The sequence below is a fragment of the Trachypithecus francoisi genome, unplaced genomic scaffold (genome assembly GCF_009764315.1).
Source record: "Trachypithecus francoisi isolate TF-2019V2 unplaced genomic scaffold, Tfra_2.0 Lachesis_group10, whole genome shotgun sequence".
Taxonomy (NCBI): Eukaryota; Metazoa; Chordata; class Mammalia; order Primates; family Cercopithecidae; genus Trachypithecus; species Trachypithecus francoisi.
This window is the reverse complement of record NW_022681455.1, coordinates 41,150,867-41,178,595: the sequence shown is the minus strand read 5'-3', so window position 1 is coordinate 41,178,595 and position 27,729 is coordinate 41,150,867. Positions and strand designations below refer to the sequence as shown.

At 40.0% G+C, this 27,729-nt stretch overlaps 1 protein-coding gene across 8 annotated transcripts; it reads right to left on the bottom strand.

The window, feature by feature from the left end:
- Positions 1–197: 197 nt before the first annotated feature.
- Positions 198–27,676, bottom strand: NFYA (nuclear transcription factor Y subunit alpha). Of its 8 annotated transcripts, none has more exons than XM_033217074.1 (10): positions 27,522–27,676; positions 20,833–20,968; positions 19,087–19,170; positions 16,116–16,262; positions 10,599–10,730; positions 10,001–10,106; positions 8,582–8,748; positions 7,188–7,361; positions 5,785–5,886; positions 198–2,825 (listed from the first exon to the last, which is right to left on the bottom strand). In XM_033217074.1, the coding sequence occupies exons 2-10, from the start codon at positions 20,905–20,907 to the stop codon at positions 2,772–2,774; spliced, it is 1,041 nt and encodes a 346-aa protein (XP_033072965.1). In that variant the 5' UTR covers positions 20,908–20,968; positions 27,522–27,676; the 3' UTR covers positions 198–2,771. The 8 variants fall into 8 exon arrangements, with proteins under 8 accessions (XP_033072965.1, XP_033072964.1, XP_033072966.1 ...); XM_033217073.1 differs by having other exon boundaries at positions 19,084–19,167; XM_033217075.1 differs by having other exon boundaries at positions 19,087–19,167.
- Positions 27,677–27,729: the final 53 nt, after the last annotated feature.

Genomic DNA, 27,729 nt, shown 5'->3' with positions numbered 1-27,729 from the left:
ACTCCGTCTCAAAAAAAAAAAAAAGGAAAAAAAAAAAAAAAAAAAAAAAAAGCTAAGAGGCCCAGACATTACAAGTTTGATACTGTTTACAGAGACACCGTCCATGCAGACTTGTCTTGTCGGCAGAGGTCACAATTTCAACATTGGAAACACAACCTAGAACCCAGGAGTTGCAGATTCCCCAAAAGTCACATTACTTTTCGGTTATTTTTATAAATTTATTTTAAAAAATAACAATTGCAATGACATTAATGATCGATCACCTGTACACCCCCATACTGCTAGGGGAAAAACCTTCGATATAGTTGAGTCCCAAAGAAAAATCAAGACATTATTACCAGGCACCCTATAGCCACAAAATGCTCTGTTGGTCCAGTGGCATCGACACTGACATGTTCAATGTACCAGTGCAGTTAAAATATATACACTTTAAATTATCCTGCAAAAAAAAAAAAGCACTCAAGTTGCATAACTAGGCATTAAACCAATTATTCATTCATCCATTCACTCTTTCTCCATCTGTGAAGTCATCACTACAGTCACAAATAAAAATGAATAAAAGAACTAGAATCAAAGAAAAAATCCAAATGTCAATACCCTGCCCCAACTTTGTGGGCTACTATGGTGTGCTAAAGTGACCACAAGAAAAGGGTCATGAGCTATTTGAAATGCAATGACAGAATGACAACTGAAGCATTTCAAACAAAATTCAAACTCATCCCCCACAAATAAAAAATTCAGCAACAAGGCTGGCATTACTATGTACAAACTTACAGACACAAATAAATAGCATCTTCTAACTGTTGGCGGCTTAAGCACTCAGAGTTAGATCTGAGTAATTTCTTTCTGAACTCTGCATCTTAGTCTCCTAAATTAACCAAGGAATATAAATTCCTCATTGTTAGTAATCTATCCTCTGAAAAACTTGGGACTTACTGAATAACATTAATATCCCAAACTCTTGTAGAGAGCCAGGAGTTTCTAGTGAGCTTACCAAAGGATCAGCCCTTTGACATCTGGAAGCCAGGACAGATTACCAGATTCCTGGGACTAGGAAGATTTCACTTCCTGTTTCCTTTGCATAGCTCTGTACCTCCATTTCTATCATTACAATGATCTCTCTTTGTGGTGTTTTTAGAGGGCTTAATTTCTGTCTTAATACAGTTAAGCTGAAGTCAAAGAACCAATTTTTATTCTTGGTATTTGACCCCCAATGTTCCTCAGAATTATTGGGTTTTCCTTGTTTCCAGAGAAGGCAGCCAACTCTTCTGAAATATCATCTTAGTTCTCTCAGGGTTCAACATCTAAAAGAGAAATAGAATTCTGAGGCACAACCCATTCTGGGAAAAGTGGCCTAGTTCCTGATCCTGCAGGCATGTTTCTTTCTAGTGTGCAGTTTATTCTCACAGTACGGATGCAATGAGAAAATCTTTCTGCACAAGGCCTATGGAGAAAACATGAAAACTGGCACCAAAGAATCAGCTGCCATGGGAAGAATGAAAATGCTCGTTTTCTAGGGCCAGCATTGTGCTGCGGGAGTGAAGCCAACATCCACCTCAAGCTTTAGTGGGTAACTTGGACTCTGTTCAGGACAGCGTGACTGATCAGTGCTTTCCAGAAATTGCCAAGGACCAAATCTCAGGCTTCTTCCTTTCAGTGCTTGTTAAAGGTTCTAGAGTGTGAATTACTCTCTTCATCTTAATGATCCATTCCAGGTATCCATCCACTGGAGAATCGTGCTCTATGATAACGTATGGGTGTACATGCTCTCTCTCCCTATCTCTCCCCCCCGCCCCCACTCTCTCCTCCTAGGATGAAACACATGAACCTTTCAGTTCCCCAAATGCTGTCACAAAGTCTATGACTGAAAATCTCTAGTTTGGCTCTCCCTTTAGGAGTACTACAAATGTCCTCAGTGCTTCGGCAAAGAAATTGTTGAATAGTCTTGTTCTCTACTTAGGAAAGGCAGTTTCAAGGTTCAATATCCTCTACATTGTCTTAGAAGTAGCCACAGCAAGTACGATGGTCCAGATGACCAGTCAACAGAGGGACAAGCAGGCCACAACTTTTCAAAGCTAGAAAAAGAGATTCAGCAATGTATATTTTTAGTGCTTGAGTCTTTTATCATTCTATCCCCGGAGTTAGCTTTTTCTTGGCTAGAGTCCAGAAATACCAATCTACCATCTGGGCAGACAGGAATTCTTATTATTACCACAGATTAGAAGAATGTATCTCAGAAATTTATTGTTTCCATATCACAAGATAGAACTTCCTTGCTTGGAAGCCATCTCTGAATACAAAACGTCCATTCAGTTAGTCAGTGTGAGATTCCCCCACCAGAGGGATAAATACTGTCTAGATTCCATGGGAAGGAGTGGGCTGCTGCTTTCCTGATTGCAGTTTTGGTTGAGAAGGTTGTTTTTCCCTGCTGAGATGGCTGGCTCACGTCACCAGTCAACATAAGTGCTTTGTGTACTGCTGGGGTGGCATGTGTCTCCTTGCATCATCCGAATCCATGAAATGTCAGTGTCATCAACAGTCTGAAATAGGTCCTGACTGAAAGAGTAGACAAAGGCTTGCAACTTCAATTTGCCAGGCATTGCTGCAATTGTAATACTGAGCCACTTAGGAAAAACTAAGTGGTTTCCGTCCTGTAGAAAAGGGCAGAATGTGATCGTCAATGTCCCATTGGAAGAGTTGATCAATTTCCTGGAACAGTGAGAAACTGGTGAGAAACATGACCTTGATCAGCTCCATCATATGGCCTGGGGTTAGGACACTCGGATGATCTGTGTCATTGCTTCTTCATCGGCTTGGTTTGGATCCTAGAGACAAAGATGACACGATAATTAAAGTCCTTTGCAAAAGCAACAGGACTGATGGCTCACTACTTATCCTCAAGAGAATACACATAACTTTACCAAGTAAATCAAAGGCTTGTAATACATCTTAAGTCTGCATACATGGCTTAAGTGCAGCCCCATTAGGAAAGAAGAGATAATAAACCTTATTCTTAAAAGAATTTGAAGTCTGGCCTGCGCTCCATGGTGAAACACTCCAGAACTGTTAGTGTATCTCTTTCCTAAGAACCTTGTGTTGTTCTCTATACTTAAGGGTTAAGAGTATTCAGGTGGCTAAGGAAAAGACCCAGAGAAACCATGTCATGCTCTATTTTTGTCACTGTTTTTTGATCATCATTTAAATACTAAGTACTTAGCAGGGCTGGAAAGAATCATTAGAATCTATACACTTTGATGTACTCATTTTACAGATAAATCTGAAGGCCAGATGGGTAAAGTGATTTGCCTGGACTAGGGTCAGGGTCAGAAAGTTAGGAGCCCAGCAAGGGCTAACTCCCAGATCTCCTGACTCCCATTTAATCTTTTTTCCGCTAAACTCTATATGCTGTTTCTCACTTAAGACCTACATGTTAACACAAGGATAAATCCTTGGAAGCTTTTTGCAACACTCCACAAGAACCACCTTTAGTTCCCCCATACCAAGGCTCTGAAGCCTTGGTAGGCAGGATCTGAGAAAAAGCTGAAAGACTTCTGGAGACAGAAGACTGGACTGGGTCTTGAACAATGAGCAAAAACAACTAGCATTTACTGAACTCACCATGCACTAGGTATAGTGCTACATAGATGCCTAATGTGGATTACTGAATGAAATCTCTACAACATTGCTGTGAAGTATCAACAGTATTCCACTTTACAGATAAAAATAAAGAGGCTGAATTGACCAAGATCATATTGTTAGCACAAAGAATGAGGAGAGTTCCTGGCACAATGCCCTCCTATAGCTGTCAGCCCCACATTCACACACTGTATGAATGAACAGCAATGAGAAAGGAGGGGCTCTCACACTACAGGTGAGAACTAATAGCACTGAAGAGTTGTTAGTGTTCATGTGTGGGGACACCGAGGAAACCTAGTTTGACTGTTAAGAGGGGTGATAAGGCAAAGTTGCTCAGCGTTATACAGAAATAGTTTGAGATTTGATGCAGTTAAGAAATGAGGAACTATTAATAGCATGCATCCTTGACCTGGGGACTGGCAGGTTAAAAAAAACACTTTAACCATCTGGCAGTACTATATAAGGTCAATTAGAGGAGATAGGAGATTAATTTGATGGATACTGCAATAGTGCAAGTGGAATGTGATGTTAATATAGAATGGAGTATCAGCAAATGGGAGGAATCTATTAATTCAAGAAACACTGATTGCTTGGTTCAGAACTGGATACTAAACCCAACAAATACATCTAAGTCAGTACTTAAATACAACTTACTTAAATAGAACTAAGTCCAATAAATATAACAGAGAACAAAACAATCCTGTATCCTCTATACAACTTATAGTCTAGTGAAGGAAACAATCTCGAAAAATTCAACAACTTAATTATTATTACACTGTAAAGAAAAGGGCCAAGTGCAATGGTGTGCACTTGTAATCCTAGCACTTTGGGAGGCCAAGGCAAGAGGATTGCTTGAGCCTAGGAGTTTGAGACCAGCCTGGGCAACAAAGTGAGACTCCATCTCCACAAAAATTTTAAAACTTAGCTGGGCATGTGGTGCGTGGCTATAGTCCCAGCTACTCGGGAGGCTAAAGTGGGAGGATCACTTGAGCTGGGAGGTCAAGGCTAAAGTGAGCCATAATCACACCACTGCCTCCAAAAAAAGAAAAGAAAAGTTGTTGTAAGAAAATACTGAGAGAGAAGAGACCTATTCTAGATAGGGTATTTAATTAAACCCGGACCTAACAGATGGGGAGATAGCCATGAAAAAGATAGAGCAAAGGGCACACAGACTGAAAATTCTAAGGACAAAGGCCCATGGCAGGATATAGACCAATGAACAGTAAGCAGCAGCATAGAGACCAAGAAGTAGAAATGAAGTTAGACAGGAGCTGGAGCATGCAAGGCTTTGCTGGGCACAGTAGTAATCACTTTGGATGTCAGTCCAAGTGCAAATGGGAAAGGATAAGCATTGAAGGAGCTTGAGCAGAACAGTGACTTGACAGGATAAACATTTTAAAAAGATGACACTAGGATGTGGAGAGTAGGCTAGAGGGGGACAAGAGTGGAAGAAGGGAAACGAAATTAGGCAGTTATTTTATAAACCTAAGCCAAAGAAGAGAGGATTAGACCAGGCTCACATCAGTTAGAAGGGAAAAAAGTAAACATTCAAATTATATTTGTGATAGGGTAATAAAACTTGCTTAATAAAAATAAAACTTGTTTCTTGAAAATTAAGAAAAGTGTGACTTTCAAGAAAGAATGGATAGTAATAACTGACAAAGATGAAGAGCAAAGAAAGACCACTGGATGAAAAACCTTTAGTACTCTTTCTATTTGAGACAGGGTCTCACTCTGTCACTCAGGCTGGAGTGCAGTGGTGCCATCTTGGTTCACTGTAGCCTCAATCTCCTGGGCTCAAGTTATCCTTCCATCTCAACCTTCCAAGTAGCTGGGATGACAGGCATGCATCACCAGGCCTGGTTAGTTTTTATATTTTTTTGTAGAGATGGAGTTTTGCCATGTTGCCCAGGCTGGTCTTGAAATCCTGGGCTTCCCACTTCAGCCTCCCGAAGTGTTGGGATTACAGGCATGAGCCACCAAGCCTGGCCTAGTGATTTTAAGATTAAAGCGACATAAGATTGCATCTAGTTTAGAGAATGTGAGTAGTCCCAGAGTATGAAAATAGCAAGAGGACACTGCTGAAGTCTTCAACTCAAGTCAATACAAGGTAATAAAGAGAAGAATAAAAGGTATATGTATTCCTACCTGCATATGGGGACTATCCTTTTCCTTTGGAGAGAAAAATCGTCCACCTTCACCACGCTTCCGTGCCATGGCATGACGGTGCCGAGACTCATGTAGGTATTTCTAAAATGAGAAATAAAACCATTTAACTATTAATACTATCCAGAACCAGCACAGTTATCTAGTGCACAAATTCCATTCTCTAAGACAGCTGGGATCAAAGCCACAAGGGACAATTATGACTTAGAATGATGATGAAAGCTTTGGAGAAAACACCTAGTAAGTAAGATAGCTATATAACTAGTAAGAATGTAAGAATGTGAATGCTTACAGTATGAATTTTTTAAAAAAAATAACAGATTACCACCTATACTTCCCAATATACCCTTCCCTCTGCTTTAATAACAGGCCAAATTTCATTTGAGCAAATGAGTGTTCAGTAAAAAGACTTTCCTAGCATTAAAGTTTATTATTATTATTATTTTCTAGAAACAGGGTCTCACTCTGACACCCTTGCTGCTGGACTGCAGTGGCATGATCATGAATCACTGCAGCTTTGAATTCCTGGGCTCATATGATCCTCCTGCCTCAGCCTCCCAAGTAGGACTACAGGCATTTGCCACCACACCTGGCTGGACTTTCCTAGCCTTATCTGCATGTTAAGTGTGATCAGGTAACTAAATTCTGGCTAGTGAAAGGCACACAACTTCTTGAAAGTTTCCTTGAAAGAAAGGGTACCTGGCCGGGTACGGTGGCTTACACCTATAATCCCGCACTTTGGGAGGCCGAGGCAGGTGGATCGCTGGAGGTCAGGAGTTCGAGACCAGTCTGGCCAACGTGGTGAAACCCCACCTCTACTAAAAATACAAAAATAAGCTAGGCGTGGTGGCACGCACCTGTAATCCCAGCTACTCGGGAGGCTGAGGCAGGATAATCACTTGAACCTGGAAGGGAGGTTGCAGTCAGCTGAGATTGTGCCACCGCACTTTGGCCTGGGTGACAGAGCAAGCCTCAGTCTCAGGAAAAAAAAAAAAAGAAAGAAAGGGTACCTTTCTTGTTCCCTTTCTTCCTAGGCTGGAGTCTAAGCAGGAATCTTGGACTATGAACAGCACACTAGCAATATTAAAGCAGTGAAACAGGTCTTGAGAACTGTGAAAATGTGCTACCAGTCCAGGATAATTTATCCCTGGACTACTTTTATGTATGAAAAGGAATAACATCTTATTTCAGCCACTGTTTGTTTTCGTTATTATAACTGCAGCTGCATACAGTAATAACAAATGCTAACTCTTAGGAAAGAGATAACAAGTATCTAACATCAATTTTTTGGAAGGTACATGAGAAAACAAGCCATATAAAAGATAATTTCAAAAGCAGAACCCTGCTATTCTCCTCTCCTATATCCTTCCCAATGTTATACATACCCTTCTCTCCTTTGGAATTTTCCCTTCTGCCTCTAGTTTAGCCCGGGCTTGCCTCCTCTTAAGAATACGGTGGTATTGTTTGGCATTCACGTAGAGAGGCTCTTCTTCAAGCATCTCTGCTCCAGGTAGAGGGATTCTTTGGATAGCAGGCACAGAGCCAGCCCCAGGAACCATCTGTGTGAACAGGAAACCAGAGCTTATTGGTGGCATGAAGTATGGACATAGAGTTTCTTGGTTTCTCTTCATCCATTTTTTTCTAAATGCCACAAAAAGTAATTTGTATAGGGTACTTGGGTAAATGCAGATCCCTGGAGAAATTAATGCTAAAGATCTGCACTTGAAACAAACACCCCAGATGACTGTGTCATAGGAGGTTCAGGTGCCACTCTGAGAAACTATATAAGCATACCCTAATTCACGTCTACCCATGGCTGTAGATATTTCCGCTGCCATCTAATGGTCAGGAACAGTAGTCATAAGACAAAAAAACAGCACAAAAATAGATGAGACTAAGTGCTACTAAATGCCTATATTTATAAAAATAATTTAATAGTTAACTTATAATTCAATCCTAAATTTTCTTAAAAAACACCAAAACACTGTACTAAATGTACGTGAAAACAAGTAACAAGAGTCCTGTACCCCACAGCTCTTTCCCAGATACAACTGCTTTGAATAACTATATTGAATCTTTTATAAAAATTATTTATTTATCATTTAGTTCATAGAAACAAGGTCTCTGTTTGTTGCCAAGGCTGAGCTCAAACTCCTGGACTTAAGCCATCCTCCTGGATTAGCCTCCCGAGTAGCTAGGACTACAGGTGCATGCCACTGAGCCAGGCTTGCTTCTGTTTCTTTTCATAGCTTCCTCCATCTCTGTGCAGACTTCTGTTACTCATTCTTAATCTATGCATTTTAACATCCTATTTTGACATATGAGGATTTAGCTTTCACTCACACCACCCAAGTCTTCCTATCTTCCCAATACATTTATATCACACTTTTTTTTTTTTGGTTTCTCTATCAATTACAATCTTTCTAATTTTTAGCTTATTTCTTATTTCGTCCATCATGGGCAATACTACTTTCCACTTCTCAAAGATTAATATATTATTCCCTTCATTATTTGAATTCTGAAAAGAATTGCATAAAATCACTATTTATCCATTGCTTTATCTCCAGCATCTAGAATAGTCCCTGGTAAATAGTCCCTGGCACACAGTAGGTGCTCAGAATGAATTATGGTTTGTTATAACGTTATTGTAAAAGTAGATTACTGACTGCCTTAAGGATCGATCTCAATCCCAAGAGGTCAACATAATAAATTTTAGGAGGCATCAAGTTGCATGTTCAAGAAAATTTCGAAGACAAAGCTGAAAAATACATTTTCTTACCATGACCATCCCTCCTGAATTGACCACATTGCCTGCCACTGGTAGTGTCACAGTGACAGTCCCTTGCCCACTGCTGGTTGTGTTGGTATTGGCTCCTGTCTGAACAATCTGTGCTCCTGCCAAACTGGCTGCTGGGATAGTGATCATGCCTGAAACAGGGACTGTAACTTTAAGAAAACAAAACATAAAACAAACAAAAAACAGGCACACAGAACAGAAAGAAGGGAACATAGTTAGTCCCTCTTCTATCTGGTACACACTCACTGATCCTGGCAAAACACACTGAAAAACACAAGGGGAGAAAAAGTACTCTCCCACTCTGGCGTGCTATATATAATCCAAGTAATCACAATTCTATTACACAAATATAATCACAATTCTAGAGAGTAATTCTATTAACTCTCTAGGTCCCAGTTTTGAGTAACTCTATCCTTAGCAGTTTTCAAAAGGTGAAAAGGTTTGGCAGTCTCTTCTTCTACAGGTCAGTCTGACTATAGCTGTACCTACTGCTCTTGTACATATGAGCAATCTGCTTCAGAATAGAGATTTTAAAACGTATACTTTGTTTATCTCAAACTGACAATGAGTCAGTTGTAGTATTAAAACTTAAAATTAAACCAAACATTCCAAGTCCCCAGACTACCAACAGCAGCACTTCAGGATTTGTTCACCATTCTGTTTGAGCTCTTGCCTGGGCTCAATCCAGTTCAGGGCCTCCCTCGAGTAATACGAGAGCACACAGTGCACTCTCTGGATCTTGTATATTGCAAATTTTCAATCACAAAGTCATGGAATCTAACAAGGATGTCCTTTTTTGATTTAACTATTTGACTAACAAGTGCTTCCAAAAGCCTTCAAGTTCAGTTTGTGCACTCCTCCTCCCAGACCAAACAGATCTCTCTATTATTTATGTTATCTATTCCTAAAACATACTTCCATGAGGGCCCTGCATTGTATTTATTTGTTCACATGTCTCTCTTACTAGACTAGAGGCTCTTTGAGAACTCTTCTAAGTAAAAGTGCTGTATACGTAATAGTCATTTAAAGTAATGGAGTGACCCAGAAAAAAACATAAGCAGCAACAGCACTCTAAAGTCAACTTGATTTTTGATCTATTTCTCTCTTTCCCAATAAACTCCCTATTTCTAATCTTCTGTTTAGAAACACTTCTTCCCTAAAAGCTTACACAATCCCTAGATTAGCAACCACTGTAGAAACTGCTACACATGGAATCACTGTTGGTCATGGATGGTGACAAGAAACCAACAATCAATGGAGAGCTAGAGGAAATCTTTTTTTTTTTTTTGTCCAAAAAATATGTGGTGTCAAGTTCACCACTCAAATTCTAAAGGTATCAGTTGCCTAAGGGACAAAAAAGTTGCCCCAAGAAGTCCTAGGGAAACTTATGGGTACACTTACCTTGCTGGAGAATGGTGCCATCTGCGTTAACTGGCTGATAGACAATGGTCTGCCCTTCAGCAGTCTGTGCCACTTGCTGTCCCTGGACAGCAATCTGCTGCTGTGTCTGGAGGAAATAAATAACGACACAATTCAATAGATCCCAAAGATACTAAAAAAGAACCATGTAGTCCTTAAAAAAAAAAAAATTATTTTTTTGAGACGGAGTCTCACTCTGTTGCCAGGCTGGAGTGCAGTGGCACAATCTCGGCTCACTGCAACCTCCGCCTCCTGGGTTCAAGTGATTCTCCTGCCTCAGCCTCCTGAGTAGTTAGGATTACACAGCATGTGCCACCATGCCCAGCTAATTTTTGTATTTTTACGGGGTTTCACCATGTTGGCCAGGATGTCCTCGATCTCTTGACCTTGTGATTAGCCTGCCTTGGCCTCTCAAAGTGTTGGCATTACGGGTGTGAGCCACCATGCCTGGCCAAAAATATATTTTTTTATGGTTTTCATCCCCTTTTGTACTATACATGCTATACATGGAATATTTGACTCAGTTATCTGACTCTTCCAAATCAGTTGTGCTCCTGTGTGACAGAGCTAGTGGAATTACCTGAGTCTGGCCAGCAGTGACGGCCGTCTGGGGCTGCTGGATGATGATCTGCTGTGTCTGGCCCTGCTGGCCCTGCACCTGCACAGCCTGTCCACCCTGGATCTGGATCTGTCCAGGTGGGACCAACTGTATCTGCAGAAAAGAACATAAAAAAGGATTGTACTCTACTGACACTGGTCTCCTTTGGTCCTGAGAGTTATCCACATTTCTCTAGAAAGCAGAAAATGTTCTGAAGAGGAAAAAAGAAGTCCTGCTCTGCCCTCCATTATGAAGTAGAGACAACTTATTTTCCATTTATGAAACAATCAAGGAATTTTGAACACTGTCTGGATACCTGATATTAAGAAATCAATCTCAGTTTTTATAAAAGATAGCAGTGGTATAATCATATATATTGAAAAGCATGTATATTTAAAATACACTCTGGGCCGGGCGTGGTGTGGCTCACGCCTGTAATCCCTGCACTTTGGGAGGCCGAGGTGGGTGGATCACTTGAGATCAGGAGTTTGAGACCAGCCTGGCCAACACAGTGAAACCCTGTCTCTACTAAAAATACAAAAATTAGCTGGGCACGGTGGTGCATGCCTGTAATCCCAGCTACTTGGGAGACTGAGGCAGGAAAATCACTTGAACTGGAGGCGGAGGTTGCAGTGAGCCGAGATCATACCACTGCACTACAGCCTGGACGACAGAGCGAGATTCCGTCTCAAAAAAAAAATTAAAAAATAAAATATACTCTAAAGTGCTTTATTATTATTTTTTTTAACCTTGCCATTTTGGTGAATAATGAAGTACTTTTTTACAGAGGAAATAATATATATATTAAAAATGTTGACAGCCAGGCACAATGGCTCATGCCCGTAATCCCAGCACTTTAGGAGGCTGAAGTGAGCAGATTAGGTCAGGAGTTCAAGACCAGCCTGGGCAATATGGCAAAACCCTGTATCTACTGAAAAATACAAAAATTATGCAGGCATGGTAGGACATGCCCGTAGTCCCAGCTACTTGGGGAACTGAGGTGGGAGGATCATTTGAGCCTGGGAGGCAGAGGTTGCAGTGAGTCAAGATCTGCACCACTGCACTCCAGCCTGGGCAACAGAGCGAGTACCTGTCTCAAAAAAAAACAAACAAAGAAAAAACCCAAAATGTATTCTACCCTAGTCAAATGTGACGACTGCAGCCCAGGACACCACCTTGATAAGGGGCTTGAGAGGACCTTGAAAGAATCTAACAAAGCTATGTCAGGATTCCTAACTCACAGAAACTATCAAATAAACTTTTTTTTTTTTTTTTTTTTTTTTGAGACGGGGTATCACTCTATCGCCCAGGCTGGAGTGCAGTGGTGTGATCTCGGCTCACTGCAAGCCCCGCCTCCCGGGTTCATGCCATTCTCCTGCCTCAGCCTCCCAAGTAGCTGGGACTACAGGCACCCGCCACCATGGCTGGCTAATTTTTTTTTTTTTTGTATTTTTAGTAGAGACGGGGTTTCACCGTGTTAGCCAGGATGGTCTCAATCTCCTGACCTCGTGATCCACCTGCCTCGCCAAATGTTGCTTTAAGCTGCTAACTTCTAGGAAAATTTGTTATACAGTAATAGATAATTAAGGCAGTGTGACACATTATATTCCTCCTATTAGTTTCCAATAACCTCACCAATACTTACTACTGTCATTAATGTTTAGTTGATTTAATTTGTATCTCCTATTTGGTCCTAGGATTGGATAGCTAAACCTTAGAAAGCAATTATGGAAAGCAAGGGATCATGTGCTATCCAAATCTATCTTCTTTCTTTTTTTTAATGGCTATAGCCACTTTATTAGGAGTATTATCAAAAACCTGACAAGAATCTTGAAAAATATTTCTCTAAAATTTGGAACTAAAAAACTGCAATACAACCCTTTAAATGTTGGGTGTACAAAAGCCTATTTTCATATAACTAGTGGATACATTTTTTTTTTTTAAGCACAAAAGAGAAAGCAGTGAGGAGAGCCCCAGAGTTCAACATTTCTGGTATTTTATATTCAAGAATACCTCCTAAACTTAAAAGCCAGAATGCATGGCTACTACTAAGTAACCTTCTCTTTACCTCTTTGACCATTAATTCCATCAACAAACTTTTTTTATTTGAGCATTGCTTCAACAGAGATGGCAGTTTGGAAGGAGGATACTTTCAGAAAGCTAGATTTTTATAGCCAGGTCACTTTCCATCCATAATTTCAACTTGGGACCACCTTGGTCTGAAAAGAAGAACATGCCTAGAATCTTAAGTTATCACAAAGTCTACCAGCTGATAGGAAAAAGGACTACTGATGGAAGGAAGGTGAAAAAAACAGGTCAATGGGTTCCATGTCTTAGAGACATTCATGGATCCTATTTTGTTAGGGGATAGATTGCCTAGGTTTTCTTAATTATTTTTTCCAAATACTTAGCTAATTGGCATTTAAAAAGTATTGGCAAATAACTAAACAAATTGATCTGGTTATGTGAACCAACTTCATTTCTAAGTTTATATTGGCTATTAGGATTTCCTCTATCTATTCATATTCTTTGCCCATTTTTCTACTTTTGTATAAATACATAAAAGTTATTTATACATATTCTGAATACAAACTCAGTTATATGTATTAAAAATATCTTTTCCAAGTTTTCACCTTGTTTACTTTTATTTGATGTATTTCAATGCATATTATGTTTTAAAATAGTCAATTTGTTTTTAAAAAATCCTTCTCTGTAGCATAAAAATTCTCTTATAATTTTCTTTTGAATTTTCCAAGTTTACTTTTCTACAATTAGATCTTTAATCCACCTAGCAAATATTTTTAAAAATACAGTGTGAAGTAGAAATCAATTTCTTTTCTGTATCATTCTTCAGCCATTTCTTCACTGATATGTTTATAACACTTTTATTATATGCCAACTTCTAATATTCTTCTATTTCTTGGCTCTCTCTCTGGCTCTAGTGTCTTTCTCAGGCCAAGGATTTTAATCTAAAATTATATGCAGAATTTTTCATGAGACTGGACATCTGTACTTTTTCTTAGAGGGTGCAAGCTTTACTAGGATTCTAAAATAGAGAATACAAATCAAAAAAGGTTAAGAAGTACTCTTCTTTAAAAAGTGGCTACTCAAAGAACACTAATGAGGGAAAAAAAAAAAAACTCCTATACAAAGGGGAGTAAAGCCTTAAGCATTATAAGGGAGGCTATGGAATCTCACCTAGAGAGCTTTACTTATGTAACAGAATATATTTTTTTCAGCTGGGTTAGTTATATAGCCCTATTAGAAGCAGGGAAATAACTCTTTGAAGGTTCCTTATAGCAAAATAAAATCCCATAAAAATCACAGAATTTAGAGCTAGAATGAACCTTAGATATCATCTCATATAAATTTTATTTTTAGATGAGCAAACCAACAATTAAGTAACTTGGCCAAGATCAGAATGCTTATTTAATGGCAGACCTGGTAATGAAAGCTGGATCACTACACTCACAGTATACTGACCCTAACAATACCACACTGTCTCTACTCAACAGTGGAGAAGGTACAACAAGCGGGGCTGGAGAGGAAGCAAAGAGAGAACAGAAAGGATATAGCAATAGGGAATTGAGGAAAGCACATGCTGAAAAGATATTTAAAGCCTCATATATTTATGCAAGGAGAAATGTGAAAACTATTTTTAATCCCAAGTACAATTCTGTCTTGGCAAAAATATGCCAGTGGGCTCAAATATGCCCTTACCCTTTCCCCAAGCAATCCCCAATCCAAAGAAATTATCCTGAGAATTCAGTTGAAAAATAAAACTATTGTGCCCAAATATGTTTACCTACAAAAGCAAATGAAAACCAAAATCCTTAACTATATTTTATAAATTAGAAATTCTGATTCATCAAGGTGACTGAACATTATGAAAGGATTAAAAAAAAAAACAAAACAAAACACAAAAACACAACCCCACATGCATGGTACAGTTATGCCCAAAAATTATGCATGAAAACACAAGAGAATACACAAAAAGTACAAGTTTATGAGCAGTGTGATCATGGCTGCTTTTTTCAACTTAAAATTCCTTCAGAAAACTAAGACATTAATATGACTGCTGTAACTGTTGAAACAATACAAACATTTAGATAGAATAACTAATAGTTCTCTTATACTCCCTTTTACATGATTATAAACATATACTCATGAGGGGTTGGTTATGAATTACAAAGATAAGATCACACTATTTCTCTGCAAATTATTTTCACTAAAAATATGTCAATATTAACCCACCCCAAGTCAACAGTTCATTTCTTTTAACGATGATGTAATATTCCATGTGAATATATTATGATTTATTCCAACCATTTCCTTATTCTTATTAATGGACACTCAGATTACAATTTTATTTTTTGCTAGTACAATGCTATGAAAAGTGTCTTTGTAATTTCTCCCTACTATTGATGCTTTTCTTCCTATAGGACAGATTCTCAGAAGTGGGACTGCCAGCTCAAATATTCATTGTATTTAACAGATAGTGAGGTGCCTTTCCAAAATAACTCCACAGTTTGAAATTACCAAAATAATGATAATTTTTTCTCCACATCCATCCTAGCAGTGGATATAATGATTTTTTGATTTTTTTTGCCATCTTGATGAGAAATACCTAATTTAAAAATTTGATATCAGAGTTGTATGTAACATTTCTACATATTTCTACATATTTCTGTTAATCTCTTCTTTTTTTCTTTTCTTTTCTTTTTTTTTTTGAAACAGAGTCTTGCTGTGGTGCCCAGCCTGGAGTGCAGTGGCACAATCTTGGCTTACTGCAACCTCCGCCTCCCGGGTTCAAGAGATCTCATGCCCAAACCCCCCAAGTAGCTGGGATTACAGGCACCTGCCACCACGCCCAGGTAATTTTTGTATTTTTAGTAGAGATGGGGTTTTGTCATGTTGGCCAGGCTGGTCTTGAACTCCTGGCCTCAAGTGATCCACCTGTCACAGCCTCCCCAAGTGCTGGGATTACAGGCGTGAGCCACTGTGCCTGGTCTTCCTTTAATCTCTTCTACATCTTTGCTTACTTTTGTTTTCTGTTTCTCAATCAGTCTTTCAACTGGATTTACCTGTTTTATTGGTCTGCTTAAATAATCTAGGTTTTATATATCCTTTCTATACGCCAGTTTTCTACTTAATAAATTTGGACCCACTTTTTGCTCATTTTGTTATTTTTCTAACTTTCTAAATATTCATTTTTGTTTCTTTTAAAATAAAATACACTATAAACTAGATTCTAACCTCTTTATATACTTTACAGCAATTCAAGATCATGTCTAATATCTTGGTCTTTACTGGAGCTGTCCAATTTCTGCATAATTCTAGTTTATATCACTGGTACTATAAAGGCAGAAAATCAACTGAATGCAAAATGTGGGTTAGGAAGCAGTTAAATGCATTATCAATTATCAAACAGTTTGTAATAATCTATTCTTTGAAACCTCTCCTCTGATATACTGCTCAACATTTTTAAATACTGCTCACCTGCTGTAAACCCTGTGTTCCAGAAACAGGTACTTGCATGATAGTTTGACCTTGTCCACCAGGGACAGCCTGGACCATGATGGGTTGGCCAGTTGATGTGATTAGCTGGCCTCCACTGACCTGCACCATTAATGGCTGCCCTTGGACCTAGAATGAAATAAAATAAAAACAATGAAATAACATAAGACACAAAATGGTTTTTACCAAAAGACAATCACTGGAACTATTCTGCTGTCTTGCTAGAAAAGGAAAAGGTAGAAAAGACTAAGAAAATATATGTCTTAAGTCCTCAAGTTATCTTTAAATATCTATGATACCTGTTACTAAATGCCAAGCTCAATACTTTAAGATCAGACATAATGGAGAATATCCAGAGTCTTTGAGAAGTCTCAATAGATATAAGGCATTTGTCACCAAACACGGGCTAAATCCATGACAAACATTTAATCATAATGGCAAGGTTAGTTGCCTGTTTAAACCAATCCAGGGATGGTCTCTGTGAAGGCTGGAGAGGAGGCAGTGAGAGGGAAAGGTGATGGTGGTGATGGTGGTTGAGTACAAATTCTAAATAAAGTGAAGAAGGTAAATCAAACTGTACCCAGCAATGACTCCAGGAGGCTGGGTAGCAAGCAGCTCTGGAAGCTTATGTAGAGGGTGACCCTTTTCTCCCTATAGTCTCTCAAGCTAAAATGAAATATCAAAAATATATCTTTACTCTGCTTATTTTACTCTGTGAATTCTAGATATGTGCGTTGTTTAAAGAGCTCACTACTAAAGATGTCTTAAAAATACTTTCTGGTCAGTTTGCAGTCTCCATGGTGGAATTCCTCACATTGGCCTCTATAATATCCACATGGTTATTTTAGCTTTATCAGAAGCAACAACAAATATTGAAATTACACAGAGCAGTCAAGTGTACACATTTCAGCCTCCTATGAGTAAACAGACTACTGTAGGAGCCAGGTCACTACAAGTGCTCTGTCACATCTTAAGTCCCAATACAAAAATACCTAATAGAATGCTTTCTGGAAGTGCTTTAAAAGTGCTTTAGAAGTAAACTGGAATGATCCATGGAACAGTCCAAAACTTTCATTTTCAGACTCTACCTTTGACAGAAATTACTTAGAACAGAATATTCATGACTGAAATATTCACACTTAATGAAAGTATGTGCAAGTAACAGCAATTAGTTAAAAGATCATTCTGTCCTAGATGAGTAGGTTAGATAGTGAGGTTCTCCTACAATCACCACCACCACCACTACCGCCACCACCACTAAAGTATTAAAATCACCAGGAACGCTGAAATCCTAAGTTTTGTTAAACTGTCCATTGAGAGCCTTTACTTTACTTTTTTAAGGACTTTACAGCCTCACTCTCTCATGCTATCTCCTTCCCTTATTTCCCCATTCCTTTTGCTATATCAAATGCTTGCATATTCTGTATCAAGAGAGATTTCTCAGAATACATGCAGCATGAATAACCAAAATAACTATTTAAAATTCTCCCAAAATAATCAGATCCCTAGAGGAAAGGTTTATATTATTTCCATAAAGTGTTTCCACTTATTTTAAATAAAATCTATGTAAGTAGGAAACACAACTATTAATAATTTTCTATCTATTCATCATCTTAATTTCCTCTCCAACTGTTGTGCTATTCGTGCACATGATAAATGATTTGAGACTCCAAAGAGCTCACTGTATTTACAACAGAAAAATGTTACAAAGACACATGCATCAAACAAGAAGCCATACAGTTAAGAGCATGTTACATTCCTATTCCACAAGGGGTTAACGACAATCCAAAATACTGTTTTATATATGAGTAAGATGAAGCAAGCATGAAAAACATTAACAAGCTGTTGGACTGTGAGATTTGAACACAGTTTTGGAGTGCCTACAAGCTCAGTTTCTTTCAGCTTAATTTATTTTCAAAGTTGGTTGTATATCATTACCAAACACTATTGGTGGCAGGGGTAGGGGTGGGACTGAAAGGATAAAGTGAAGTGATAACAATAAGAGGTAGTTATCTGCAGGATGTTTAGCAGCACTAGCAATAAAGTGAGATGCCAGTTCTACATTCTAGATTCTACTTTGAATCATTTCCAATTTAATGGAGGGAAAAAGTAGGGTACCCAAATCTTGCCAATTTTTCAAAAATACAGTCATTTTAATAAAAGTAACCTACAGACACAGAGTAGACTAGTGCTCCTACTCCTATTTCTTATAGGAACTGGTCAAATTAGAACCCAATTTAGGATACTTAACTTAGCCATACACAATGCTAAAGAACTGTATTGATTAACCAAGAATTATCACAGTGGCTTTAATACCTAAGACTTAACAGAAAGCATATCCTGCTCCTGCCTAACCAAGAGGTATCTGGGGCAATCTTTGCAGATCTAGTAATAAGACAGGTCACTATTTCCCCAGGAAAGGTAGTGGAAACAATAGCAGTTAACAAGAGATTAACAAGATTCAGCGCTTAGATAAACCTTGCCAAGTGTAATGATTATTTTTCAGTCGAGTTGCCCCTTGAATAAAAATAAAGCACAGCCTAGCCTAGCTTATGTGTGTCTATATATGTATATATTTCCTTCTCCATTATAATGCAAATACACAACATTTTTACCATGCAATTAATTGGATCAGAGTTTGAGCCCTGAATAAATTCTAATGTCACTTATAAGAATTTCTTCCTGTCACTTACACCATTTCTTTTCCAGGCATTCTCAAAGAAACACGCTAGTCAAATCCAATTCTCAGAAAGTTGATACGGGGTCTCTATATGACTTGGCACAAAACATTAGGAAACTGGCATCTTATAAGCCTCAAAGACAAGTTAGCAGCATCAAAGACATGCAACTGACTTTGCCATTCCTACTGGAGATCCTAACACAAACAGCACCAGACATGAGGAGAGGAGAAGTTCATGCAGTGCTCACAGAGAATCAGAGAGGGTACCACTACCTGGAGGGTCTGGACTTGCTGGCCTGAGGCGGATGCCACCTGGGCCTCAGTCTGCAACTGCACAGCAGTGACACCACCCTGCTGCTGAGAACAGGAACAGGAAGAGCTTGAAATATGTCAGGAAGGAAATGTGTAGTTCAAGACATGAGATCACCTTACCTCTTGGAGAGGGAGGGAAGCCTGAAGGACTTTCAAAATGTACAGACTCCCTATACTGAAGCTGTTTTGTTGAAGGTAGTAGCATTAAAGATATTAGCCCTTTGTCTCCAGAGTGGACCTCAAAATGTGACTCAAAAACTCAAAACAGTTGTCATCATTAACACAAAGATTTGTAATACAATCTTTCCCTCCAGAAACAGGAATCTGATACTTCTACTTACACAATTATTTAATGCTCTTTTTATCTCCTCAAATGAGTTCACAAGAAAAAATGATTAGGTTTTAATAGCCCTGAAACTACCATAAAAAATTCTGGGCTTAAATACAATCACTAAGAAAGGAGAAGTAATCACTATGAACCGAAATCATCTTCATGACGTCAATGCTCTTACATCCCAAAACTAAGATCCTTTTTTTTTTTTTTTTAAACTTTATTTATTTACTTATTTCGAGATGGAGTCTTGCTGTTTTGCCCAGGCTGGTCTTGAATTCCTCGGCTTAAGCCAACCTTCCTGTTTCAGTCTCCAGAGTAGCTGGGATTACAGGCATGCAGCACCATGCCCAGCTTCAAAACTAAGATTATTTCTACCCAACTGGACTGCTTTAAGAGCCATTTCAATGATTCAACCTTATTTTTACATCCACGAATGGCAAATTCTGAAAGAATAAAAACCCACCCTCCAGAGTACTGGTCTGAATGGAGGGCCCTTTGTGGAATCCCTTTCTCTAAAAAGGCAGTTAAAGGAACCTGCCAGAGCCACAGCAGCTGTATGGAAGGGAAAGCTATCAAGGGAGTTTGTCTTTTAATTAAGAGTAGCTCCTTCCTTTGATCATTAAATGGGAACAACTCATCATCAATACTTCCTTTGCTTTCCCTACTACCTTTCTATATTAGCTAAATTCCATTTTGAAAACAAAATATTTCCAAAATATCAATCTTGGCCTAAGGTCAAATAGAAGCATAATAAATTTCTTCTAGGGCTGGGAAAAAAGTGAAATTTTACTATAATAAACCCAAGCATAAAGCATCAAAAAATTTAACCTGTGTATAAATTCAAGAAAGCAATCTATTAATTAGGAATAAACCAGCAGCAGGGAATTCCTTTCTAATATGTGCTTATCCATAAGAATGACTGTCTAAGTATTATCCTAATGTTAAACCAGAGCTTTTCTGAATAAAAAATGTGGCAGACCAAATCAAAGAACAGAAGATTTCTTGGAAGCTATGTTGGTTTGTCTGTTGTGGCCAAAGCCTTACTAAATCACAAGTTAGCTCAAACAAGAAGAGAAAAAGACCAAATAGAATCCAGAAAAATTTAAAAGTCCAAATTTCCATCTGAAAACCAGACTAGATGTTTTTACTTATAATGAGATAAAAGAGGCAATTTACTATAACCAGGCACCCATGAAGAGTAGATTCTAAGTGGTCATGGGCTAGACATGGCATTTCAGCACAAGCTATCAGACCCAATATTTCACAAGATCTGGTACCTTTCAAATAATTCCCCAGGGAAATAGACCAACCAATTGAGTGGTGCTGTTATCAGTTTCATTGCTGTGATGTTTAAAGCAGTTTTACTTCCATACCTGCTGCTGAATTTGTCCTGCCTGGACAACAATCTGCTCTGTCGAACTATTGCTGTTTGCTGTATACTGCTCCATGGTCCCTCCAAGTGAGATTCCTGTCCGCTCTGGAGATCCTAGAAGGCTGTGAGGTACACTCCTATTAGAAAGGTGGGGAAAGAAACTAAAGTGAGACTGTCAATAAAGGCCTTACCAGACAATTAACCTGGACAATTTATCACTGTACTTTATTTGCAAGAAAACAGGATAAGAGAATAGGAAATGCTTATATTCAGTATCATTTTTAACTAGGATTATATGGCACAATCATAACATAATGTTATTTTCACGTTTCTAAATGCTTTCAGTCATTTCTTATTGACAACCTTACCTTTCAATACTGTCAGAGCAATACCTGCACCTTAGAGATACTCATTAAGCTGCAACATCACTTTGATACAAGGCCTACGTAACACTGATTTTCAGGTTTACACATATACTTTAGAGAATAAAGCTTCTTTAAAGTTGTAACACATAATTGCTTCCCACCAAACAAGTTACTCAGGTCCACTACACATGGCAGCCAAATTTACCCTTCTCATAAAGAGTTGAAGATCTGCTTTCAAAAATAAGGATACAATTAGATAAAATGAGTATCTGCGAACCTTATTAAAGACTTCATTAAACAATTAAAATGATATAAATTAGCAATGGGTAATTCATCTTGGAAATATGGGAGGGAGGACAGATATATAAACAAAAATGTAGATAGGTCTTTCTGATTATTTTTCAGTAGGCCCTCATAAATTCCAACATCTGAATAATAAAATGACGTGGCCTAATGAGCTGCTCATTATAGTGGCAAAGTAGAGTACCACTCTCCATAAGTCCACACATGCTGGTGGAATTCATCATTTGCAAGGTGTCTCAAGATAGTCTGAACGAAGAAATCAAAATATGTGCAAGTATATGTCCAACTATTTAGAAAGAAGTGTACTGATATCTAAAATTTACTTTGAAATGCATCAAAAAAATGGATGAATGGGTAGAGAAATATCTGGTAAGGCAATTATAGTAAGATGTTAATAATAGACCCTAACTGACAGGTATACAGGTGTTTATTTTCAAATTTCTTTGATTTCACTGCACACTTGAAAATTCTTATTTTCAAAATAAGAATTTTGGGAAATTCTTATTTCCCAAATGAATGTTGGAATGTTGGGAAAAATGTAACAAAATTTAATCAAAATAAAAATCAGTCAACCCCATTACTCATAATCAAAATGGATACAATATAAGAATCTATGAGCCCTAAATAACAGGCTATGTTATCACAGCAAGAGGACTTGCGGCCATATGGTTCTCCAAAGCACTGCCCTTGATCTAAGGGAATGCTCACTAGGTAAATTTCTAGCTATAATTTGGATTTACATATAGATTGGCCAACAGGGAGCAAATATAATCAGCAACATGAACAACTGGTTTTCTGATTTTTACACCAGTCTCTTTGGAATTGATTGACTAAGTCTGCCCCTCAGAGATTCTGGGTATAGAAGAGAAAATCAGGTTTTCAGCCAGACTGTGAATCTGTTAGGGACACTAACAGCCTTCCCTAAATTCTATCTTGTCTCTAATACACAATACATTTATGTCTGTAAACTAATGAAATTAAGGTTATGATGTAAAAGAATATATACAATTCCATTTATATAAAATCTCCAAAAGACATCAGTAATTTAGAGACAGAAAATAGATCAGTGGTTCCTTGGGAGTGGAGAATACAGGGAGACAGGAAAGAGGGAGGTTGACTGGCATGGAGCCTTAGGAGTATTGTAGGATGATGAAAATGTTTTATATCTTCATTGTGGTAGCGGTTGCACAGGTGTACAAATTTGTCAAAACTCACCAAAATGCACACTTAAAATTATTATACTTTGTATCTAAACTATGTCTCAATACGTTTATTTTAAAAGTAACGATCATGAAAGGAATGTCTTTTAAGTTTCAACGCCTCCCCAACTCCAAATTTACTTCTTATATGAGATTTTTTCTTTGACTAATATCCAGAAGTTTACATCTTTACAAGACTAAAATATAACTTGAGGCACATGATAATGACTAATAGATGTAACATATTTTCTTCTTAACTAGTTTATCCTGGTAATACAAATGAACCAATTTAGCAATATTTAAATCTATACTTCGAAGAGTATAAAGATTTGAAGAGCAGCTTCAAATCTGGCAGCAATTCTCTCTCACATTAATGACAGTGATTTAGTCTGTATCATGATATTGATACTATTAACGGTTAATGCTATAAGCAACTGGCTTCAGTAAAGTTGTATGTTCCTACTACTGTGAGATTCATTTAGCAAGACTGCAATACAATTCGATAGTCTTTCCCAAAGTGCCTCTTTGCCCAAGATTATGACAAACTTAAGTTAGCCAGATTTAGTCTGTCTAGCTCTTGCTCTTAACACAAAGTTTTGAATGGTTTTTCCTCAAAGAGAGAGAAATAAGAGTGTTTATTCTGGCTAGCATGAAAATTCTCTTCCTAGTGCATTCTCTTCTCAGTGTAATTCTCTTTGCCCCACTATTCCAAGGTGCAAAAGCTGAAATTTAAACAACCACTCACTAGGAACCCATTCTATGTGGACCTATACACACTCCAAAGCTAAAACCTTCAGAAACTCAACTAGTGTAAGCATATGAAAAGCCCTAGAATAACCACAGCTGATAATCACTACCAGGCAAAGCCTAGAACAGTAGCTTTTTAACTTTTTTGATCACAACCCTTAGTAAGAAACACATTTCATTATCACAACTCAGTGCACACATAATGCATAAAACATAACTGAAACGAGTTTCAAGTATTTACCCTTATACAACACAAGATGCACTTTATTTTCTATTCTTTTTTTTTTTTTAAGAGAGGGGGTCTCCCTATGTCACCCAGGCTGGTCTCAAACACCTCAGCTCAAAGGATTCTCCCCACTTGGCCTCCCAAAGTGCTGGGATTACAGGCGTGAGCCATCATCATGCCTGGCAGATATTTTCTATTCTATTATTTTAAAATTCCCAGCATTGGCTCACTCAATTTCTTTCACAACTCAACAAGTGGGTCCTGATACATGTTGGATGAAAGACTAGACTACAACAAAGGGCTGTCCAGCTTCCCCATCATCCTACAGATTTCTGGATTGGAGCTTTCTAATGCACTTCTCTCCACTAACTATATACCATGTGCCAGCCACTGTTCTGAAGGTTTTATTTTATTTTATTTTATTTTATTTTTTGAGACAGAGTCTCGCTCTGTCGCCCAGGCTGGAGTGCAGTGGCCGGATCTCAGCTCACTGCAAGCTCCGCCTCCCGGGTTTATGCCATTCTCCTGCCTCAGCCTCCCGAGTAGCTGGGACTACAGGCGCCCGCCGCTTCGCCCGGCTATTTTGTATTTTTTAGTAGAGACGGGGTTTCACCATGTTAGCCAGGATGGTCTTGATCTCCTGACCTCGTGATCCGCCCGTCTCGGCCTCCCAAAGTGCTGGGATTACAGGCTTGAGCCACCGCACCCGGCCAAAATAAAAAGAAATCTCTGACGAAGAGTCTAACTTCAAAGTGTCTTTAAGTTTAGTAATGGAGTAAAAACCTATACTGGAATCCTAAGAGATAAAGTGATATGGGAATTCGGAGGACAGAGATTTGTTCCAGCTGGGGATAAATCAACAAGGCTTAAAAGAAAAGGTACTATTTGAACTTTTTTTTTTCTTTGCTATCAGAGGCCTGCAGGATGAACTGGTCTTAAGTGTGAGAAAGATTTAGCCATGTGATGATGTGGAGGAAGGTGAAGTACTACAAATCAAGAGAGCATAAAAACAAGAACAGAAACAGTTCAGCATGTGAGTAGCAGACTAAACGGGAAGAAAAGCTTGGGGCCACACTACTGTCTTTCGAAATGTCAGACAAAGAAATTCTTCTGCAGACTGGTGGAAGCTTGAAAGGTACTTAGCAAAAAAGTTACCAGATTAGAATGCCTTTTAGAAAGATGCCAAACAGACAGGCCGGGCGCGGTGGCTCAAGCCTGTAATCCCAGCACTTTGGGAGGCCGAGACGGGCGGATCACGAGGTCAGGAGATGGAGACCATCCTGGCTGACACGGTGAAACCCCGTCTCTACTAAAAATACAAAAAACTAGCCGGGTGAGGTGGCGGGCGCCTGTAGTCCCAGCTACTCGGGAGGCTGAGGCAGGAGAATGGCGTAAACCCGGGAGGCGGAGCTTGCAGTGAGCGGAGATCTGGCCACTGCACTCCAGTCTGGGTGACAAAGCGAGACTCCGTCTCAAAAAAAAAAAAAAAAAAAAAAAAAAAAGAAAGATGCCAAACAAAAGTATTTAGTGATTTTGAAGTGACCAGAACATACCTATGTTTAAATACTAAGGTTAAAACATCTATTTCAGGTCAGGACGCAGTAGCTCATGCCTGTAATCCCAAAGTTTTGGGAGACCAAGATGGGAGGATGGCTTGAGCCCAGGAGTTCCAGGTTACAGTGAGCTATGATTGCGCCACTGTATTCCAGCCTGGACGATAGAGGAAAGCCCTGTATCCAAAAGCAAACAAACAAAATTCCAAAGGCAAATATACATGCTTTTTAGATTATTTAAGCCCTATCATCTCTTCTGCTAATGCGGATAATGTGACAATCAAATGAATTAAGAAAATGATTTAAGCAACAATGAAAAACTCATCCTAAAAAGTGAAAAAAAAACCTGTCCCCGAAGTTTCAGTAATGAAAGAGCACTGGAATACGAGTTTTCTGAAACCTACCAGTTGTATAGCATTAAATGTGAATTTAGAAATGGGCACCAGATACTGAAGACCTCTATGTGCCAGGGAATGCACTAGATGATTCACATGAGTAAAAATAATTTTCAGAGTCCTAGGACAAAAGTCTTCTCTTCTTCCCCAAAGAACTCAGCCACTATCACGGGGCAGAACCCATAAAACAAGTCAGAAACTTGTTTTTTCAATCTTATGAAAAAAATGTAGCTCTAGATCCCTTCTACTTGAACCTCCATACAAAATAATAACTGTTTCCAAAATATTCCTTAGCAAGATATACAAGTATTTTACCAACTGGGCCTTTCCGTCCTAAACTATCACTAATACTGCCCACTTCCCTATCCCATCTTCCTGCCTCAAACAGTGTAATTTGATTCCTCCGCATATGCTTTTCTTCTCTTCAAGCAATGCTCTTCCATCTTTCTTGTGGAAGAATTACCATCATTCTTCAAGGCCAGTCAAAAGTGCGGCGGAGATAAGTCTTTCACGGAGGCTAGCTCACGCATCGATACGTCACAGCACTGAACTTGGCCCCTTTATAGCACTAACCGTTAGGTATTAACTACCTGTTCACCTGTCAATTTCCATCAGGTAGGCACAGTTCTTATTGACCTCTACGGACTCGCTCCCCAACACATGGATTATACCTGGCATATACTGCTGGATAATTGGTTGCCAACACCAACCTCTCACCCTAAGGCAAATCCCACAACACTGTTAAAAGCTTCTAAACATCTGCTGAGAAAACGTTAACACAGGATTAGAAAGTGTGTCAGAAAAACATAAACCAAGAGATGAGTGGACTGGGTCAAGCCTGACACAAAGTAACATAGAAAGGCGAAAGCAAAAACAAAGGGGGGGAGGGGGACGAAACTGTACTACATTTCCAAGGGAGGGAGATTTCACAAAATGAGCAGTGGGTAAGATTAGTAATATGAACAGAAAGTTGTGCAGCCTCCGGGAATAAGAATGCGCAAGGGTATCAATCTTCTAAGAGTGGGGTTCCAGGCACCGAATGGACTAGTCTTACAGCCCGGACAAGAAAGGGAGACCGCTTGGTTGGGCTCCAAGACGGAGGTGTGCGGTCCTGCCACTGCGAACGGGGCGGGGAAGAGAGGAAATGACGAGCCAAAAGGGGTGGTCACGGCGCCGGGCCGGAGACCCGGGCGGAGCGGACTGGGAGGAGGGGCGCAGCGGAGCACGAGGAGTGGGCGAACTAACGGCCCCCTCTCCCCACTAGGGAGACAGCGGGGGCGGGCCTGTAGGGCTCCGAGGCGAAGGAGGGCTAGCCCCGTTGCCAGCCTCACTCGGGACCCCGCGGCCGGGGCGCGCACCCTCCCCAGACCTCCCTCCCGACCTAGAGGGGCTGCAGATAGACAGACCCGGCTCGAGGGGAGCAGAGGGCCCGGGGGAGGCTTCCTGCCCCAAGGGCCAGAGAGTGGAGAGAGCAAGGGCAGGTTTAAGTTTGCGGCCAGGACTACCAGGAGGAAATCGCCGAGGCCCAGGGCGCGCATGTGTCCCCTAGTGTAGGGCCATTCGTGGCCCCGGGCCTGGGGCCTGAGACCCTGGGCCTAAGAATCGGGAAACGGGGACGCATTCCCAACTGATCCTGGCACCCTGCGAGGGTCGGAGCCCCGAGATGCCTGCCCCCCGGGGCGCCATCCCCGCGCGGGGCGGCCCCTGCAGGCCTCGGCCGGGAGTGCCCCGAGGCGCTCGCCGGCCCCAGGCCGGGACCGCTGGCCGCCCTGCTGGGCTAGGCTCAGCTCGACTCCCCAGGCTCGACGGGCGCCTGGGCCTCTCCTGAGTGGTCAGCGAGACCCGCCAATCGGGGCGCTGGGGCCGGCTCTGGGCCGCTGGATATTGGCTCCTCACACTCACCGTGCCTCGCTCCCCCGGTTCGCTGCCCGCGCTGATTGGCTCCAGTACCGGACTCCGAAACCCAATCAGAGGCTCCAGCCGCCGCCGCCGCCGCCACTGCCGCTGCCTAGCAAAATGGCGAACCCGAACAAAGGGGAATCGGGCCTCCCTCCAACCGCCTTCGCGCAGGCGCCTCTGAGACCACGCCCACTAACTCCAGTTCTGGCTC

Coding starts and splice junctions, on each gene's coding strand:
- NFYA (XM_033217072.1), bottom strand. CDS start 20,907: ATGGAGCAGTATACAGCAAACAGCAATAGTTCGACAGAGCAGATTGTT. Junction 10,107..10,598: donor TCACTGCTGGCCAGACTCAG/GTAATTCCACTA, acceptor TATTTCCTCCAG/ACACAGCAGCAGATTGCTGT. Junction 7,362..8,581: donor ATTCAGGAGGGATGGTCATG/GTAAGAAAATGT, acceptor CTGTTCACACAG/ATGGTTCCTGGGGCTGGCTC.